At 37.2% G+C, this 20,979-nt stretch overlaps 1 protein-coding gene across 1 annotated transcript in view; it reads right to left on the bottom strand.

The window, feature by feature from the left end:
- The window catches only part of Glg1 (golgi glycoprotein 1), a 118,976-nt gene that overhangs the window by 38,453 nt on the left and 59,544 nt on the right, over window positions 1–20,979 (bottom strand). Inside the window, exons 3-7 of the mRNA XM_027933331.3 lie at window positions 15,287–15,373; window positions 8,564–8,779; window positions 2,877–3,080; window positions 1,894–1,965; window positions 813–996 (exon numbers count right to left, since the gene is read on the bottom strand). Coding sequence (XP_027789132.2) covers window positions 813–996; window positions 1,894–1,965; window positions 2,877–3,080; window positions 8,564–8,779; window positions 15,287–15,373 — 763 coding nt within the window. The remainder of the gene's footprint in view (window positions 1–812; window positions 997–1,893; window positions 1,966–2,876; window positions 3,081–8,563; window positions 8,780–15,286; window positions 15,374–20,979) is intronic.

Genomic DNA, 20,979 nt, shown 5'->3' on the forward strand with positions numbered 1-20,979 from the left:
CATGTATTTCCTAAACTAATAATGCAAATGCTCTGCCAAAGGAAATATGTAGGTTGTTTTTTTTCTTGGTGTTGGGGACTGAACTCAGGACCATATACATATTAGCACATGCTCAACCACTGACAGAGATTATCAAAGAGTTTTATCAATATGAGAACCATTAGGGGTATAAATGAAAGCTAAAAAACAATCCTCATTGGCCTACACAGTTAAAGCTTGTACAAAAGACTATACTGTAAATATTTACTCTAGCCATCACCACCCCTTGCTTTATTGTGCTGTAAATTCCAACTGGGATAACATATGAGAGATTTAAAACAAAACAAAACAAAAAAACCATAAAAATTGCCACCCAGACAGTTAGTTTAGTGATATAGCCATAATTTGAAGTCAAGTATCTGTGACCCAGAGCTCACACACGAAATATTCATGTTACCCTAATCCTCTTAAAAATGCTACACATATGTGTTTAAAAAATTAAGAATACTGGCGGGGCGCAGCGGTACATGCCTGTAACCCCAGCAACCTGGGAGTCCGATCAAGGGTTCAAAGCCAACCTCAGCAAAAGCAAGGCCCTAAGCAACTCAGTGAGACCCTGTCTCTAAATAAAAATTTAAAATAGGGCTAGGGATGTGGCTCAGTGGTCGAGTATCCCTGAGTTCAATCCCCGGTACCAAAAAAAAAAAAAAAAAAAAAAAGAAGAAGAATACTAGAAAACAAGAAGCTTTAGAATACAAATCTAAAAATGAACAAGGTATAAAAAGATAATAATTTTAATTATTAAAAAGGGATAAAAAGAAATGAATTCTTACCTCTGTGTACAGCTGACTCTAGGCACATCAGAAGGTAGGAGAGCCTGGCTTCCCGGGATCGAGGAAGGTTTTCCACATTGCACCGATATTTCTTCAAGTCGCTCTTACAGGATTTGGCCAATGAATAACTGACTTTATAATCCTGGGCAATCAGCTTTTGTCGGGTTGTCAGTGCTTCTCGACACTGAAGAAAGAACACAGCAAGAGAGCTGTAAGACCACTCACGTATTCAGCTGTTCACAAGAATTTCTGAGCAAGCATGGAGACTCACAGGCAAGCACTATAATATCTGCAGTCTAAATGCTGGTCTTTACATTTGGTTAAAATTTAGCACAGGTAAGTGAAACCAGTGTGACATAAGGCAGGAGTAAATGGGTGGGCATTCATTCCAAGACAAAACAGTAATAAGAATGTTTAATGAGATACTACTAAAAAATTAAAAAGCTGTTTACCTGTGAGGCACATTTATATAATATTTCACATTATTTTTTTTTACATTATTTAAATATTGTAACTAACCTAGAGTGATTTAGAGCATACAGAGAATGTGCCCAGTTATATGCAAACATTATGCCTGTTTACATAAAGGACTTGAGCATCCTTAGATTTTGGTATCTTCGGGGGTCCTGGAACTAACCCTCCTGTGGAAACTGAGGCAACTATATAAAGGGTTTGTGAAAGCTTTTAAGAAATTAATAGCTGGATGTGGTGGGACATGCCTATAATCCCAGCAGCTTGAGAGGCTGAGGCAGGAGGACTACAAGCTTGAGGCCAGCCTTAACAACTAAGAGAGGTCCTCATCTACCTAGAGAGACTCTGTTTCAAAATTAAAATTAAAAAAGGGTTGCAGGGGCTGGGGCTCAGAGGCAGAGTGCTCGCCTGGCATGCATGAGGCCTTGGGTTCGATCCTCAGCACCACATAAAATAAAGTTATTGTGTCTACCTATAATTAAAAAATAAATATAAAAAAGGGGAGGGGGTTGTAGATGTGCCTCAGTGTTAAGCACCCCTGGGTTTGATCTCTGGTACAAAAAAAAAAAAAAAAGAAAAAGAAATTAATAAAGTTGTTCCAAATTAATACCTTTTCACTCATGGATTCTTCAAATTTATGGTTAAAGAGGCACTTATACACTCTGCCTTCACCAGCTTGTGTCTGTAAGATAAAACACACACGTTGTTGTTATTATTACTATTAGCTAAGTAACTACTAAGGAACAGTGCATCATCTACGATCTCATATAAAACTTTCTAGAAAATACAGTTAGAGAACAAAGAGAAGTGTCAAATAAATCTCCTTTCTTACAACTTTTAGCATCAATAAAACAATCAGGGCTACGGATATAGCTCAGTTGGTAGAGTGCCTGCCTCCCATGCATAAGGCCCTGGGTTTAATCCCTAGTACCAACAAAAACTCTTCAGTGGTTCTGAAAGTTAATGTGTTAATTCAAAACAGCAGGCAGAGAGGAAGTATATACAAGTCACTCTCAGTCTTTTGATGTGAGAATGTAGACTATAAAGTGTCAGAAAGTTGTCTATAGGATATAGGGGCACAGCTCAGTGACATAGAGCACTTGCCCTCCATACTCAAGGCCTCCAGTTCAATCCCAAGCACGGGGGGGGGGGGGGGGGGGGGTTGTCTAAGTTGTCTAAAGGGTCATCAGGTAGTAATCAAGAATTTGCAAGAATTTGGCTTTTAAAGTAGGTACTAGCCCAAACCATGTAAATATGCATGTGTCAGTTTTAACCATATAATAAATATGAACAGAATTCCGCAATAAAATAAAATTTCTATAGATAAAATAGAAGAATTGAAATTGATAAGTGAGACAAAGTAGAAAAAATAATGTGTGGAGACTATTAGAAGCCAACTGTTAACAAGATGATAAATCATCTAGGCTGAGCATCCAACAGTGTTTTCTGTTATCCTAGAACTGACTCCATCTCTCATTTCTATGGCTTTTCTGCATGTGAGGGTTTGTTGTGGTTTATTTTATTTTGGAATACAGGATTAAAGATATTTAAAAAGAAAAGGAAGAAAGAAGAACAGCTTCTAGGCTGACTCACATTTTCACAAAAACGCTCCCGATCATCTCTGCAAGCAAAATACAAATGCCGGTCTAAATGAAAGTCATCCGAGGACAGCTCAGCCACCCGGAGAATGGCTTTCTTACAGAGTTCAGAGACTTGAATCTTGGGTTCCTTTTCTTCTGCTTCCTTCACCAGGCCTTTCTCCAAGCATGATACCACCTCACCTTGAGAATGTGCATCCTAAAATAGAAAGGATACTAATATATATATAATACTAATAAACATCATTTAGTTAAAAGAAAAAAATGTAACAAAACCCCCAACATGGTTAAATTATTGATATTCTGAGAAATCAAGTGGGAATCTACCACATTATCCAAGTTTAAAAAAAAAAAGCCCTTAATAATCTTCAGCTAGAATATATATGTTATATGCTACAAATGGAAAAACACATTCTGGAAATTTTAAGTATAGGTTAGCACTAGAATTTAAAGGTTAAATGTCAGAAAATTCTCAAGAAATATCAGCCCAATGATCTGGTTCATGTTAATATTGAAACAACATTGCAGAAATCTCTGTAAATTAACCTCTAAAAGTCAGATATTTCCCAAATAATAGTGCTTTTCATCAAGTTAAAAAACAAGAAACCAGGCTGGGGACGTAACGCAGTGGCACAGCATGTGTTATCACATGCAAGGTCCTGGGTTGGATCGCCAGTACCAAAAACCACCCCAAGCCCAAAACAAACAACAAAATCCATTAAAGAAAGATGTTATAAGACCCTCTGTCTCCAATATGTACCAACTGTAGTGTAATACTCACTTTGATGTTTTGGATTTATCTTAACGTGATTTAACATGATAACCATGGTTTATACAAACTGAATTTTCCTAAGATCATCCAATTATCTTTAATTATATATTGTATCACTCTACAGCTACCACAAGTATTCATTCATTCATCCAAAATAGAAGAAACTTCCCTAGATATTTTTTATTCAAGATTCAAATCTTCTATAATTATAATATATGCTACAACTTGAGAGGTATAACCATTGATATAGGTAAACTAAAGCAGCTGAAAATAGTGTTACCATTTGTTTATATACACACATAAAAATGTTATGATAGAATACAAGTCCATGAAACCATAAGTATATAATATAAAAATTGTGAAAACCAGGTAGGGAAACAACTACTTTAGGCAAAATTTCAATAAAAGAATATATATATGTAATATATAAAATATATATAAAAGAATATTATATGCACATATTCTCTATCTTATTGTAACAAAATGTGTTCTGTAACACATTTATTTCCAACTGTTTCCACGCAAATGCTCATATTCTAAAATACCCATGAAGCAGGGACAGAGTTTTTATCTATTATACAGATGAACAAACAGAGGCTTAAAGGAATTATGCAACTCATCTGAGCTGCAAAATGTGGGTGGGTGGGATCTATGAAACTCCTAGAATTTATGTGTGGGTTTTGTACATTTTTATGAGGAGGTTTCAAAGTTTTCAAAACATCTGATAATCCAAAACTGATTAAGAAGCACAATGCACTAGTAGGTTGGCAGACCTTCCTATTCTCTATCAGGACCTCACCTTTTTCACTAGCTATAAATTAATATATTTGATGCTTAGAAACCTGGGATGACTGAGAAGTTTTTTTGGAGAAGAAAACTGAGGGATGAATGACAAAAAGGATGGAGAGAAAAAAGTAGCCATACACCCCAGCAATCTGGAATAGGCTTATTTTTTTCTTCCTAATTTATGAGTGCCTATCCATTTCTACCTCCCAAAGAAGAAACAAATCAAAGGACAGAAACCTATCAGTCACTTACTTCTTACAGTACATCAGTGATTGTAATAAACATTGTTATGTTATAAAATAATGTCCTATACCAAAGTTTAGTAGGTCATAAAAACTTACACAGCCACTAGCAATTAGATTTTTTCTTCCAATTTAAAAATTTTAAATCTTGATCATATATGAAAATGTATAAAAAGCCTACAGAACCACACTTCTGCCTATAAGAATCAAAAGAAAGGACTTGCATTTTTTTCATCATAAGATCTAACAAATTGTGGATCATACAAATCGTCAAAAGGAAGTTAAAAATAATAGCATGCTCGTCAACTCTTGAAGTTCAGACTTTAATCCAAGCATCACAGGGCAAGAAAATGATTCCAATTAATGAGTCAGCCAAATGTTTCCTGGCATATTTGGGGTTTATAATTGTTTTAAATATGTCACCAGAAAGATTAAATATTTAGTACGATTGTATTTCTTAATGGTACCCTTTGCTTCTTTTTAGATTTAAGGCAACATCATGATGCCTTAAGAGCCCCAGGAGGAATCCAAGATTTCATTTTAATTAGAGCAACTGTAAGTCTCACATTGGTATTAGGATATAACATCACTTCCACTGGATATTTTCACTTATTATATCTTTCAGATAAATATATATTTCAATAAAAGATATTTCAGGAGTTCCCCAGAGTCTCTGAGCTATTTGGGTCAACCATTTGAGTTAATAACTGAAATATATACAAATATTTGACAACAAAGACTACTAAATGGCTAATTATTAAATTTTAGTAAAAACAAATGAGGTGGACTCACACTTATACATTACCTATAAGATATTAAAATTACTTAGGTTTAGTTATTAATATACACATTGGAATTATGATTAACAAATGATCCTAGACTTACAATATTTTGGGGGAAGGTTTAGGGTTGGAGGAATTCGCAACTATGCTAAGGATTAAACCTAGGGCCTTGAACATGCTAGGCAAACACTCTACCATTAAGCTCCATCCCTGGACCTCAATAATTTTTTATTAATGTTTAGAAACATCTGCCTGAAGACTACTGCCAATATCTTGATCAGTTTTTTTGAAGTTTGGTAGGTAGTTATTTTTCTTCCCTATATTTCATATCCTAAAAATAAACAAATGGGGCTGGGTACTCAGTTGGCACAGTGCTTGGTTCAGAGGCCATAGGTTCAATCCTCAGCACCAAAATAATAATAATAAACAAACAATAGCAGAAAAGGTTAATATTAACATCAAAAATAGTAGGTAAGAACTCATGTAAGTATGTGTGATGTGTGTGTGTGTGTGTGTATGTATGGTACTGGAGAATAAACTCAAGTAGGCAAGTGCTCTATCACTGAGTTACATCTCAGCCCTTTTTAAATTTTTATTTTGGAGACAGTGTCTTGCTAAGCTACCCAGTCTGGCTTCCAACTTGCAATCCTCTTGCCTCAGTCTCCCAAGTAACTGGGATTATAAGAATGAGTCACCATGCCTGGCAAGAGCTCAGTTTTTATCTCTGATATAAACCATTTTCTATTTCAGTGTTTTTGGTGTCTCCTGTAATCTACATTGGTAGAGAGAGAATGTTTCAGTTACTCCAAGTAATTGGTTAAAAACAGGAAATAATAAAATGATATAATTACTGAAAGTATAAAAGCAGTCATACTGTGGCACAGATCTACAATTAAGTTCCTTTTTGGAGGACACACTCTTTATTTTTTCTTTGGATGATGTGAATCATTCACATGTTTACTTTTGGGAATCTGTCCTTTCATTTTAACAACATTTATTCTGAACATGTTAAAGGTTTTATTAATGTATCTTCTTTGTTCTACAATTTATATATATTAACATTTTGAGAAAAAGTACATAGCTTTGAATGACATGTTCATATATAGGCACAATACAGATTATCCAAAAATCCTCCCCTCTGACCTTTGGAGGAGGTCAGTTCAAAGCAGGTCATGGTACAGTTTTCAAGTTTCATCAGCAGTAAATTTGAAATTGATGAGATTGTTTTCTTCTATGGTCAGAAGCCAATTAACTAATTTTCAGGATAAAATTATCTAGTTACTACATAACTGGCCACGGAGAAGCAAACTACAGTTAGAAAAAGCAAAGAAGGGCTGAGGATATGCCTCCTTCTCATTTTTTCAATGCAGCTGTGGTACCAAATTACACTGGAAGGAACATGCTTTTTCTGAGACATAAGTGCAGGCATGAGCCCATCTCACTGTCCCCTAAATACAATAAAACCTTTGATGGCAAGGTAGTGATACAGAAATTGTACCTAACTGATAAGTATATCAAAAGATGAAAATGGCCGAGTGTGATGGTGCACACCTGTTATCCCAGCTACTCAGGAAGCTGAGGTAAGAGGAACACAAGTTAGAGGCCAGCCTGAGCAATTCAGACAGACCCTGTCTCAAATAAATTTTAAAAAGGACTGGGGATGTAGCTCAGTGGTAAACAACGCTGGGTTCAATACCAGTACAACAAAAAAAACAAAACCCTGGCGTTTCTTTAGCTGCCTGAAAGGAGTATGCCAAGCTTACACAGACTGACTCTATACTGAGGTATCTATGAAAGGGCTCAGGGATCTGTGCTGATACGGAGGATAGGCACCAAGGCTTGGTGATAGTCAAAACCCTTCATCTGAGCTAGTGTGCTCAGGATTCTAATACCATGCCCCCTTTGTTAAAGATGCCTGCAAACCATAAACAGAGGTAAAGAAACAAATGAATTTATTTTCCATCCTATGTTCTAAAGAAAAGATTAATGAGCAGCAGCATTTAATAGCTGATGCCACGGGTCTCAGACCAAGTCTCCCACTGGCATTCATTACTTTTCTAGAGTTTCTTTCGTTTTTTGCTAAGCAGACAAATTCTAAATAAATTGGCCAAACCTTCATTGTGTCCTTCTGTTTAACAGGTTAATAATTTCAAAGATCAGATATAACTGAGGAAGAAACTAGTTAGGCAGTTCTTTTCTGTCTTTACTATAATCAGTTTTTCTGAGATGAAGATAATATATCATATGTACAGATCACCTTTCTTCTGATAAGTTAGAAGTACCTTTTCTAATATTTAAATACCTAATTTTACAAATGCAGACCAACCAGTATGCCTGCTAAGTAAATTTTTCATGGTATGTTATGGTTTGGATATGAGGTGTCCTACAAAAGCTCCTGTTAATGCAGAAATGTTTAGAAGTAAAGACTGCATGAGCTATAACCTAATCAGCCATCCTAGTTTGAATGGACTGACTGGTGGTAATTGTAGGCAGGTAGGGCGGGGGAGGTAAGTCACTGGGGGTGGGGGGTGCCCTAGAAGGGCTCATCTGTGTGTGGCCTCTTCCTCCCCCTTTCTCTCTGCTTCCTGGCCTCAACAAAAGCTGAACAGCTTTCCTTTGCTGGGCCCTTTCCTATGATATTCTGTCTCACCTCCAGCCCAGAGCAATGGAGCTGGCTGTCTAGGACTTAGACCTATGAAACTGTGAGCCCCAAATAAATGTTTTCTCCTTTAAGTTGTTCTTGTTAAGTATTTTGTTTGGAGACATAAAAGCTGACTAAAGCATATTAACAGTGAGTTTATGTGCAGAGAAACAGAGAACCCTGGTCTCTCTTTGCCAAATGCATGTTGTAAGTTATACTTTGAAGATAACACTGTCTTCGCAGATGTTGACTCCTTTACTTCCCCATACACAGTATTGAAATATTTTGTTAGGAACACACGAAATGCATTCATTAGTCTTAGATTTTAGAGGTGTCTGGGCAATTTTTTTTTTTTTTAATTTGAACCTTGTCACTCTATTCCTAAATTTTTCCCATGTGAATTACACAATGATATTCATTTATCAAGCTCATAAGTTTATAAGATCCCTTTGGTGATACCTTTTCGCCAAGCCTAATGCTGCCACATTTCAGAATGTTGATGTCATTTTTGCAGTCATCCATAAAACCACAGATTAAACGGTAATCACTGAAAATGATGGCCGTCATCTTGGTAATGTATTGGTGACACTGGTACTCAGTGATGTTGCCTCGGTGATCCACCAAGCAGGAAACCATGTAACCTTTTCCAACTGGTTCATCCGCACATTCTTTAATCTGTTCAAAAGAAAGTGGCTGATTTATACAAATATTCCGTGCTTGAGTCAAACAACTTTTTTTTTCCAAAATTTTTTTTAGTTTTTGAAGGACCTTTATTTTATTCATTTATTTATATGTGGTGCTAAGAATCGAACCCTGTGCCTCACACATGTGAGGCAAGTGCTCTATCACTGAGCCAACCCCAGCCCTGAATCAAATTACTTCTAAGAAAGAGATATTTGGTACTTTCCTATTGATTTCCTAACTTTTTAATTGGGAGAAAAAAGGAAAGCATTTAGAAATATATTCATTTAGGGCTAGGGTTGTGGATCAGCAGTAGACCAGTTACCTACCACATGCAAGGTGCTGGGTTCTATCCTCAGCATCACATAAAAATAAATAAAGTAAAGGTTAAAAGAATAATAATAATGTAGCTGGGTTCGGAGTTGCACACCTGTAATCCCAGCTACTCAGGAGGCTGAGGCAGAAGGATCGTGAGTTCAAACCCAGTCTTAGCAACTTAGTGAGTCACTAAGCAACTCGGCAAGACCCTGTCTCTAATAAAATTAAAAAGGGCTGGGGATGCAGCTTGGTGGTTAAATGCCCCTTGGTTCAATCTCTGGTACTAAAAAAAAAAAAAAGTGTCATTCTGTGATATTATAACAGATACTCCTCCAAACTTATTCTAAGAGGCTAATAAGAGGCCAAAACTAGGCAAAGATACATCAAAGAAAGAAAACTTTAGACCAATATCTCTAATGAACACAGATGCAAAAATTCTCAATAAAATTCTGGCAAATCGAATACAAAAACATATCAAAAAGATAGTGCACCATTATCAAGTGGAATTCATCCCAAGGATGTAAGGTTGGTTCAACATATGGAAATTAATAAATGTATTTCATCACATCAATAGACTTAAAGATAAGAATCATATTATCATCTCAATAGATGCAGAAAAAGCATTTGACAAAATACAGCAGCCCTTCATGTTCAAAACACTAGAAATACTAGGGATAATAGAAGCACATCACAACATCGTAAAAGTAATCTATGCTAAGCCCCAGGCCAACATCATTCTAAATGGAGAAAAATTGGAGCATTCCCTCTAAAAACTGAAACAAGACAGGGATGCCCTCTTTTACCACTTCTATTTAACACAGTTCTTGAAACACTGGCCAGAGTAATTGGACAGACCAAAGAAATTAAAATTCCACCAGAAAACATTTAAAACTAGTAAATGAATTCAGCAAAGTAGCAGGATATAAAATCTACACCCATAAATCAAAGGCATTTCTGTATATCAGTGACAAATCCTCTGAAAGGGAAATGAGGAAAACTACCCCATTTACAATAGCCTCAAAAAAATAAAATACTTGGGAATCAACCTAACAAAAGAGGTGAAAGACCACTACAATGAAAACTACAGAACATTAAAGAAAGAAATCAAAGAAAACCTTAGAAGATGGAACAATCTACCTTGCTCTTTGGATAGGCAGAATTAATATTGTCAAAATGACCATACTACCAAAAGCACTCTACAGATTTAATGCAATTCCAATCAAAATCCCAATGATATTACTCACAGAAATAGAAAAAGCAGTCATAAAATTCATCTGGAAAAATAAGAGACCCAAGAATAGCTAAAGCAATCCTTAGCAGGAAGAATGAAACACTATACGAGACCTTAAACTATACTACAGAGCTATAGTAACAAAAATGGCATGGTATTGGCACCAAAACAGACTTGTAGACCAATGGTACAGAATAAAAGACACAGAGACAAACCCACATAAATACAGTTATCTTATATTAGACAAAAGTGCCAAAAACTTATATTGGAGAAAAGATAGCTTCTTCAATGAATGGTGCTGGGAAAACTGGATATCCAAATGCAACAAAATGAAATTAAAACCTATCTCTCTCACCATGCACAAAACTCAACTCAAAGTGGATCAAAGACCTAGAAATTAAACCAGAGACCCTGTACCTAATAGAAGAAAAAGGTGACTCAAATCTATATCATGTCAGATTAGGCCCCAAATTCTTTTAACAAGACACCTATATCACAAGAAATAAAATCAAGAATCAATAAATGGGATGAATTCAAACTCAAAAGCTTCTTCTCAGCAAGAGAAACAATCAGTGAAGGGCTGGGGTTGTGGTTCAGCGACAGAGCTCTTGCCTCACATATGTGAGACACTGGGTTCAATTCTCAGCACCACATAAAAATGAATAAACAATTGGCTTTGAAGGAGACAGAGGGGCAGATTTCAGGAGGGTGAGAGAAGGTCAGAAAGACTTGGTTTTGAGGCTTTTCCAATTTCCTTCAATTCAAAGTACTCACTTGCCAAAGTATCATACATCAGAATAGCATGTTCTGAGTCCCAATTGTCACCCACTATGTGTGGTATCTCAAAACATTTAAAATAAAACACCTTTATTCTGAGGTGCAGGAACTATTTAAAAAAAATGAAAAACAAAAATAAAGATATCATGCCCTTATGTAACTAACAACAACAAAAAACAAAAAAACAAAAACAATCAGTGAAGTGCATAGAGAGCCTACAGAATGGGAGCAAATTTTTACCATATGCACATCAGATACAGCACTAATCTCTGGGATATATAAAGAACTAAAAAATCATAACACCAAAAAAAATCCAATCAATAAATGGGCCAAGGAACTGAACAGATACTTCTCAGAAAATGATATACAATCAATCAACAAATGCATTAAAAAAATGTTCAACATCTCTCGCAATTAGAGAAATGCAAATCAAAACTACTCTAAGATTTCATCTCACTCCAATCAGAATGGCAGCTATTAAGAATATAAAAAGGGCTGGAGATGTGGCTCAAGTGGTAGCACGCTCACCTAGCATGCATAAGGCACTGGGTTTGATTCTCAGCACCATGTAAAAATAAAATAAAGATATTGTGTCCACCTAAAACTAAAAAAGAAATATTTTTTTTAAAAAAGAATATAAACAACGATAAATGCTGGATGTGGGGGAAAAGGCACGCTCTTACATTGCTGGTGGGACTGCAAATTGGTGCAACCAATCTGGAAAGCAGTATGGAGATTCCTTGGAAAACTGGGAATGGAATTACCATTTGACCCAGCTATCCCACTCCTTGGTTTATACCCAAAGGACTCAAAAACAGCATACTACAGTGACACAGCCACATCGATGTTTATAGCAGCACAATTCACAATAGCTAAATTGTGGATCCAACCTAGATACACTTCAGTAGTTGAATGGATAAAGAAACTGTGGTATTTATACACAATGGAATACTACTCAGCATTAAAAGAGAATAAAATCATGGCATTTGCAGGTAAATGGATGGAGTTGGAGCATATAACACTAAGTAAAGTAATCCAATCCCAAAAACCAAATGCCGAATATATTCTCTGGCATAAGGATGCTGATTCATAATGCGGATGGAGGGGACCATGGGAAGAATAGACAAACTCTAGATAAGGCAAAGGGGAGGGAGGGAAAAGGAGGGGACAAGGGAGTAGGAAAGACAGTGGAATGAGATGGATATCATTACCCTAAGCACATGTATGAAAATACAAATTGTGTGACTCATACTTTGTTTTCAACCATAGACATGAAAAATTGTGCTCTATTTGTGTCATATGAATTGAACTGCATTCTGCTGTCATATATGACTAATTAGAATAAAAATTTTTTTAAAAAGAATAATGTGCCATTCTGTGATATTATAACAGATACGCCTTTTTTTTTTTTGGTCCATAGTTCTTGGCTTGCAACTTCCTTCCCAAAGCAGGTCACAGAAATTAGAATTTCTCTTCCCCAAGTCAGGTCATAGAGACTGTAATCCTCCTGGTAAATTAAATTTTTAAATCCTTCCTTGTCCAGTACCAGGTTATAAGATCCTGTTCATTCCACAGGGGTGCTTCCCCATTCTCTAGAGGGAGGGAGGAGAGCTGCATGGAGAGGCCAAGGAGAGTGCTAAAATCCTTCGGCCCTTGCTGAGTTTCCTCACTCAGTTTGGCATCAGCTATGCAATGAAGTCTCCATAAAAGTCCTAAAGGACAGGATTTAGAGAGCTTCCCAAGAACTAAACATGCAGAGGTTCCTGGAATGTGAGGTGCCACCCCCCATACCTTGATGGATGCATGTCTTCATTGGATCCTTTGAAATAGCCTTTACAATAAATCAGTAAATGTGTTTCCATAAGTGAACCACTGGAGCAAATTAATAGAACCTGAGGGGGTTGTGGAAACTCTGATTTATAACTGTTCATTCAGAAGCAGGTAAAACCACCTGGTGCTTGTGACCTAAAGGGGTGGGGACATCTTAGGAAATGAGCCTCAACCTGTAAGATCTGACAGTCTCTAGGTAGATAATGTCAGAACTGAATTGAATTAGAAGACACTAGGCTGGTGTCCCTGAAAACAGCTCACTCACTAGTGGGCAAGTCCCCACACATCTGATGTTAGAGACATAGACACTGTTTTTTATAGACATTCATGGCTACCCAGATTATTGTGCCTTTTAAGAAATACATGATTAATGTGTTCTGTAAGAAAATACAATCATACCCAAACACTTAGGTAGAATCCATTTCTAAATGGAGTAAGAAGAGATGCTAACATCTATAACTGACAAGTAGAGAAGTCCTTTTAACTATGTGCAGAATGCAGTAGGCAGTGAGGAGATGAATCAAAGGAGCAGGTCAGGAAAACAGGGGTAGAACTGGAAATCTAGCTGTGTGTCCAAGCCAAGCTACACAGCAAACTACTGTCATTAGGGAGAGATTCTGTTGAAATTTATACTAGGGATATTGCTGAGGAAGAAAAGCATGCTTTGTTTCAAGTTAATATGATAGAATCTCCCAAACCTTTTTGTATTTAGGACAACTACTATTATAATGATTAGCATTTCATTATAGAATTTCAGGTTTCCCCAACCCATTTATTCCTTCCTTTTGTTATACTAGGTTACCATATCCGTGCTAAATTTAAATCAAGATACAGTAATTCTTTTTTTTTAAATTTTTTGTAATTGTAGATAGACTTTATTTTATTTGTTTATTTTATGTGGTGCTGAGGATCGAACCCAATGCCTCACATGTGTGAGGCAGGCACTCTGTCACTGAGCCACAACCCCAGTCCCTAATATTAATTCTTGATAACATTTAATATGTTCTGCATTAACTATGGATTTGGACACATGTTTCTGAACGTAGTAGAATACAAGTTTATCTGTTGTGGTCTAGAACAGAAACATGTTTAAAACAATGTTCAAGTGGGGGTATAGTAGTACATATCTGTAATCCCAGAAACTGAGGCAGGAGGATTGAAAGTTTGGGGCTAGGCTTAGCAACTTAGTGAAAATCTATATCAAAATTAAAAAAATAAAAAGCGCTGGTCTGTAGCTCAGAAGAAAAGTGCCCTGGGTTAAATTTCCAGGACCTAAATAAATAAATAAGAAACAAATTTTGCTGTGCATGTGTACCTGTAACCCCAGCAGCTCAGGAAGGGGAGGCAGGAGGAACACAAGTTCAAAACCAGCTTCAGCAATTTAACAAGACTGTAAGAACCTAGTGAGACTCTGCCTCAAAAAAAAAGGCTGAGATGTGGTGTGGTTGTTAAGCACCCCTGGGTTCAATCCCTAGTACCAAAAAAAAAAAAAAAAAGCAACAGAATATTCTGGAATTTTAGTAATCAGTTGCACACTGGCTTGAAGGGCAACAGAGATCTTCAGTAGTTAAGATGGATGATACCTAAAAACAGGGTCATGAGTATATTTCCAATCAAAGGGTTTGGTTTTGGAGGGTACTGGGGATTGAACCCAGGGGTGCTTAAACTTCCAGCCCTTTTATTTTTGTCTCACTTGAATTACGGCATGGCTGGGGATATGGCTCAGTGGTAGTGCTTGCCTATCATGCAAGAAGCCCTGGATTCAATCCCCAGCACCACCAAAAAATAAAAATAAAATAAAAAATTACCCAAATACAAAAAAGATACTCAAATACCACAATTTTCATTAATATCATTAAAAAGTTTCCCTTAGTATCTGTACAGTGCTATACATTTTCATTAATTTTTCCTTTATACTCAGTATCAATTTCTAACTATATAAACATTGATACCTTTAACCTTTATAGCACTAGCTTTATAGCACTAGCTCCTTACTGAAGCTTATACTTCTGTGGTTCAATTGATCCAAATGCAGAGCCAAAGCACTGAGGAGTGTGAAGCTTCCAGGGGTTTGGACTAGCCTCTGGCCTGGCAGATTGTAACAGGTGTGGGAGCAGCACTGATAACCTCAGCAGTGGCTCTGGATGGTTTGGGACTGAGAGAACCTGATCTTGAAAAGAAGTTTAATTACACCCCCCCTTCCTATCTCTGAATCAAGTCAGTTGTCAATTTCCAAGAAAGATAAAAATAACCAAGTTATTCCTTTCTTAAAGACTGTTCTGGTCAACAGATATAATTTTCTCTTCTGAGTCATTTAATATTTATGAAATTATTTTAAAACCTACCTCCGATATGGTTGATTTGCAAACCTCTCTGGCCACAGACTCAAACTTGGGATCAGTAGTCAGGTTCAGCTTGTAATTCCACAATAACTAGGTTCAAGGGGAAAAACCAAACAAGGGAGAAACAAAGAAAAAAATCCTCTAGTTAGAATATTATGAAATTTATCATTAGAGGTTAAATTATGTTAATTATACTGTCAAATAAAAACATTTTTGCATCAAGTAACAAAAAGTAAGACAAAATACCATCACATTTATAGATAAGAGGAAGAAAACATGCAGACAAAACAAAAGCAGTACCATTCAGACATTTTTTTCCAATTTTACTAAATAATTTTTTTAAAAAACTATAAGTTAAAAATCATTTAGTGTTAAGAAAAAACTTAAATATTAAAATTCCCAATGAAGTTTTCAGAGACAAAATAAACAGGTTGTGTAGGCTAAATTTGCTTAAACCAAAAAGTCTAACTCAGATACTCAGATGCTCAGACGAGGTGGGTTTTGTCTCAGATTTCACAAGCAACAATACTTTCATAGATCAATCTTATGAAGGAGAACTGCCCAGGATCTAGTTTCTAGGCTTATCTATCTAATTCCTTTAAAATTCTTGACTTGAAGCTGGGGATGCAGCTCAGTGCCGCCACTTACATAGCATGCTCTAGGCCCTGGGTTTGATTTCCAGCACTGCTTGCCGCCCCCACCCCACACCCAAGCTAAGATCAAAATACCTGATTTTACACACACACACACACACACACACACGTATACACACATTTTATAAAATTAAAGCCATTATTATTCCCAGGTGAGGGCTGAATACTATTTTATCTTTGAAGCTTCAGTTAAATAATTTCAATAAATTATCCTTAAAAGTACTTAAAAGTAGCAAAAATGAGCCTTCGAACTGCTCAGAACAAAGAATAGAGGCTTTGGATGATGCAGAACATGAAGAGGTTTTGTTTGTTTTTTTTTTTTTTTTTGGAAGGGGGTCCATTTCTTTCTCTCTGACTGCTATACTCCAGGTATAAACAGTCCAGGTAAAAACAGTCATTTACTGAATTAGTTAAACATTCTCTTAGCACTTTCTTTGTGCCACACACAGGAGCTTCACAGGCCACTGGAGGAAACAGAAGCGTTACAAAGAGTCCATACTAGGTTCAGGCACTAATCCAGAGATGGGGGAATAAAGCAGAAGGAAAAAGACTCACACTGGATGGTGGTGGCTAAGGTCAATGGCAGAAGTGATTAACCAGGTGCCACAGCAAGACAGGGAAGGAATGCCCCAGATGGAGGTGGAATGAGGGCTTTGGTCAGGGAAAGTTTACTGGAGAAAATGCTATCTAAGATGAAGAGAAACCTCAAAGGTCAGAAGTAGCAGCCAGATTAAATGGTAGGGAGAAGTCTGTTTTAAATAAATGAAGCTGCATGCATGGGAACAGGGCATGTTAGAGGAATTCAAAGTCCAAGGGAGGATGACTCAGGAGACACAAGCCAGATAAGAAAGCCCTGTAAACTATACCTGACCTTCAGCCCCAAAGTAAGGGTAGTCACTGAAGGGTTATGATCAGGGCTGTACTTTTGAAGTAGAACAGAGGCATATATAAACTGCACTAAGCACAACACAGAAGCAAGCAGCTAAATCAGTATAAGCACTGAAGAAGATCTGGAAAAGAAGTACATAAGTCACGGAGGGCCTGGGGAGGAATTCCACTAGACTGCGGAATGCTCTGTGGAGAGGGGAAGGAGGTGGCCCGGTGGACCGACTGGCGGTAGTTTCTAGGTCATTCCTCCAGCGGCCAAGTGTTCTAGAGCCAACAGTTCTACTGCAAAGAATGTGAATGAAAGAGAAGGGTGTCCTGTGTTCTCGCTCTTCTTCCTTTTGTACAGACCCACAGACTAATACCCCGCAGGTTAAACGCAAGTCACATTTTGCCTTCCGCATTAGCCTATTTCCAAAACTAAAGTTAAATTTTACGGGCCAGGATGTAGCTGTGTGGTAGAGTACATATTGCTTGAAGCCATGGATGGGTTTAATCCCCACCACCAGAAGGAGGAAGTGGGGAGCTTTACTATTAACGTTAAAAAACGGAGAAGGGGGCTGGCGTTATAGCTCAGCAGCAGAGAGCTTGACTCGCACATCTGGGGCACTGGGTTCGAGCCTCAGCACCACATAAAAATAAAGATATTGTGTCCATATTAAAAAAATCTTTAAAAAAACAGGGAGGAAGGGGCTGGGGATGTGGCTCAAGCCGTAGCGCGCTCGCCTGGCATGCGTGCGGTCCGGGTTCGATCCTCAGCACCACATACAAACAAAGATGTTGTGTCCGCCGAAAACTGAAAAATAAATATTTAAAAAAAAAAAAAACAGGGAGGGAGGGGGAAGTGCTGGGGAATGATATTGGGCAAACTGTATTGTTACATCGTGTGCATGACGAATATGTAACAGCAAATCCCATCAATATGTACAACTATAATGCACTAATAAAAATGTAAAAAATAAAACAATGACATTAAAAAAAAAAGAAGTACATATGTGGGGTTTCTTCTCTTTCCCCCTCCAAAAATACAATGGAAAGCTCTAATCACCCAACCACCAGCAATAAGCTCAGCCACAGGAGGACAAAAGAAGGAAGAGTCAAACTGGAAAGAAAATAAGCAATCAAAATACAGTGTGATAAATGTGATAGCAGAAGCATGCAGAGGACATTATGGGAATACAAAGGAAGAACACAGCCCAGTGAGTGTTGGAGAAGCAGGTAGAGGTGGCAGTGGTCAAATTATCCCGGGGTCATTCCACAAGGATTAGAAGGAATTCTGCCAGATGAACTGAGGGAGACTGGGATACCAGGTACGGAAAGGTAAGGAAGACAGAAGGGTGAGGGTAAATCATGGGAACCTATGTGGTTTGGATGGATTGGAGTTGAGGGTATTGAAGATGAGGGGTAGAGGAGCAGGGTCAGATCACACTGAGCTCTGCAGTTCATACTAAGAATTTTTAAAAAAAAAATGTTTATTTATTTTTTTAGTTGTAGCTGGACACAATACTCTTATTTCGTTTATTTTTATGTGGTGCTGAGAATCGAACCCAGGTCCTCCTATGTGTTAGCTGAACTTTTTACTGCTGAACCACAATCCCAGCCCCCATACTAAGGATTTTAAAGTTTATCTTAAAGGAAACAGAAAGCTAGTAGATAATTTTAACCAGAGAACTCAAGAGATCAACTCTGATTACAGTGTGGAGAAGGGTAAGATTGGGGAAGGTTAATAGATCTCTTAAGAGGCAAGAACTGATTTGGATGAGAGAAAATGAGATATACTCGAGATAAGGAGAATAAAGTACAAGACAATGTTTTTTTTGTGTGTGAGGGGGTGAAGGATAATTCTTTCTCCATAGTCAAATTCCCTGAAAATATAGTCTATAGTTCATTTTATCTACTTCCTCTTTCACTCACCCTCAGAAATTTCAAGTGAATGCTACCTATTTAGTCAAATAGTTCTATAAAGATAATTTAAAAACCAAAATAGGGCTGGAATCAAACCCAGAGCTTCCTGAGTACTACAAAAATAAATAAATAAAATAATAAAATCAAATATATAAAAATCAAAACAAGCAGTTACTGAAAAACTCCTCCCTAGAGGAGTTTTTGCCTTTTCTTATAATTATCTCTATATCTGTAAACTAGTGCTTATACTGCTATTTCTTAATTTGTCAGTTTTAGGTATTCTATAATTTATACTATAGATGAAGAATGAACTCTCATGCCCTTCTTCCTGATTCCAGTCTTCTCAACATAGTCAAGTCATAACGTCAGATACTCAAAATTTTAATTATATAAGAAATTTTATGTGTATGTGTGTATACACACACACACACACACACACACACACACCCCAATGTAAATATTATATTTCTTCTCCTATAGAACTTTTAGTCTGTCCTACAGTTAATTGTCATTTACTTCATAGGCCTATTTTTCAACATACTCATTACTAATTAATCCTACTTAGTCTCTTTACCAGAAATGTGCTTCTTCTCTCAAAATATTCAAACCTATCAGTAATCAACCAGGTGAGACATTCTTCAGCAGTTTTCTGTCTCACTTAAGCAGGTCTGGCAGCTCCCTAGGCTTCTGAACAGGTGTCACCCTTCACCAACCCTTCACCAGTTTCCTTAGGATGTCCTTTGCTCTTGTCTTGTGCTGAGTCATTAGTTACTGGGTTCTTTATTTTTCTGTCTTGTGTATCGTATCCCCTTAGTTTGTTGATGTACAGTAGCTTTTTGAAAAATACACGGGTCATAAATGTTTTAAAAACTGCAGGTCTGGAGTATCTTTATTGTATATTACTTTGAATGAACACTATTCCTCATACTTTCAAAGGCATCGGTCCACTATCTCCTAGCTTCTAAGAAGTATAGAATTCAAATCTATGTATTTTGATTATGACTTGTTTATTTTTTCCTCTCTGAAAGGTTTTGTATCTCCCCCACCCTGCCCCTTCAAATTCTGATGTTTCACTGACATGTGCCATGCTGTGGACTATCTTTCCACCTATGGCACTGGGTATTTGGTGAAGTCTTTGAATTTAGAAATACATATCCTTCAGTTCCTACAAGTTTCTTCCCTCCCCCTCCCCCAAGTGCCTACTATATGCCAAGTACTGTTTAAGGCAGCAATGAGCAAAAAAATGTGAAAATTCCCTGCTTTTAAGGAGTTTACCTTCTATGAAGAAAGAAATAATATGCAAATAATCAAAAGAATACGTCAGATGATACACTAGGGTAGAAGGAGGGATTGGTGCTATTTTATATATAAGGGAGGAATGTGGGTATCCACAGAAGGTGAAATATTCTGTTTTATTTATTTATTTACTTCTGTAGTACTAGGGGTTGAACCTAGGGCCCAGCACATGCTAGCAAGTCTCTACCACTGAGCTACATACATTCCAGGCCCCCATCCCCTTTTTTTGGTCACCTGAGATTGAACCCAGGAATACTTAACCACTGAGCGACATCCCCAGCCCCTTTTTTATATTTTATTAGAGACACGGTCTCACTTAGTTGCGTAGGGCCTCATTAAGTTGCTGAGGCTGGCTGTGAACTCTCGGCCTCCTGCCTTAGCCTCCTGAGCTGCTGGAATTATAGGCGTGTGCCACTGCATCTAGTCAGTGCCCAGGCTGGTCCCAAACTTGAGGTCCTTCTGCCTCAGCCTCCCGAGCAGCTAGGATTATAGGAGTGCACCCCTATGCCCAGCTTCCCAATATCTTTTTAACAAACCTGTGAGTATAGCTTCCAAGGTCCCTACGAGGACATACCCAAGTACAAGACTCTCTATATTTGGGAAGTTCAAAGTATGGTGTTCCTACCAGCTGGGTCATTTTTATCATAAGCAATGCTACCCAGAAACTTAATTAAAATTTTACTTTTATCAGTTAAGAGGGGATTTGAACTAAGAAATGAGAAGATTTCAATTCTCATGAAGACGAGGAAAAAATTTTGCTCATCTTTCACTCACAGGGTTGTCATGAGCTGCTATAAATGTTCTTGTAAATGCCTCTTTAGATATATATATATATATGCATTCCTGTTGGGTAAATACCTAGAAATAAAATGACTACATCATATATTATGTTTATGTTCCATTCTTGTAAATAATGCCAAACAGCTTTGAAAGTAGTTGTACTAATTTACATTATCA

The sequence above is a fragment of the Marmota flaviventris genome, chromosome 18, assembly GCF_047511675.1.
Source record: "Marmota flaviventris isolate mMarFla1 chromosome 18, mMarFla1.hap1, whole genome shotgun sequence".
NCBI lineage: Eukaryota > Metazoa > Chordata > Mammalia > Rodentia > Sciuridae > Marmota > Marmota flaviventris.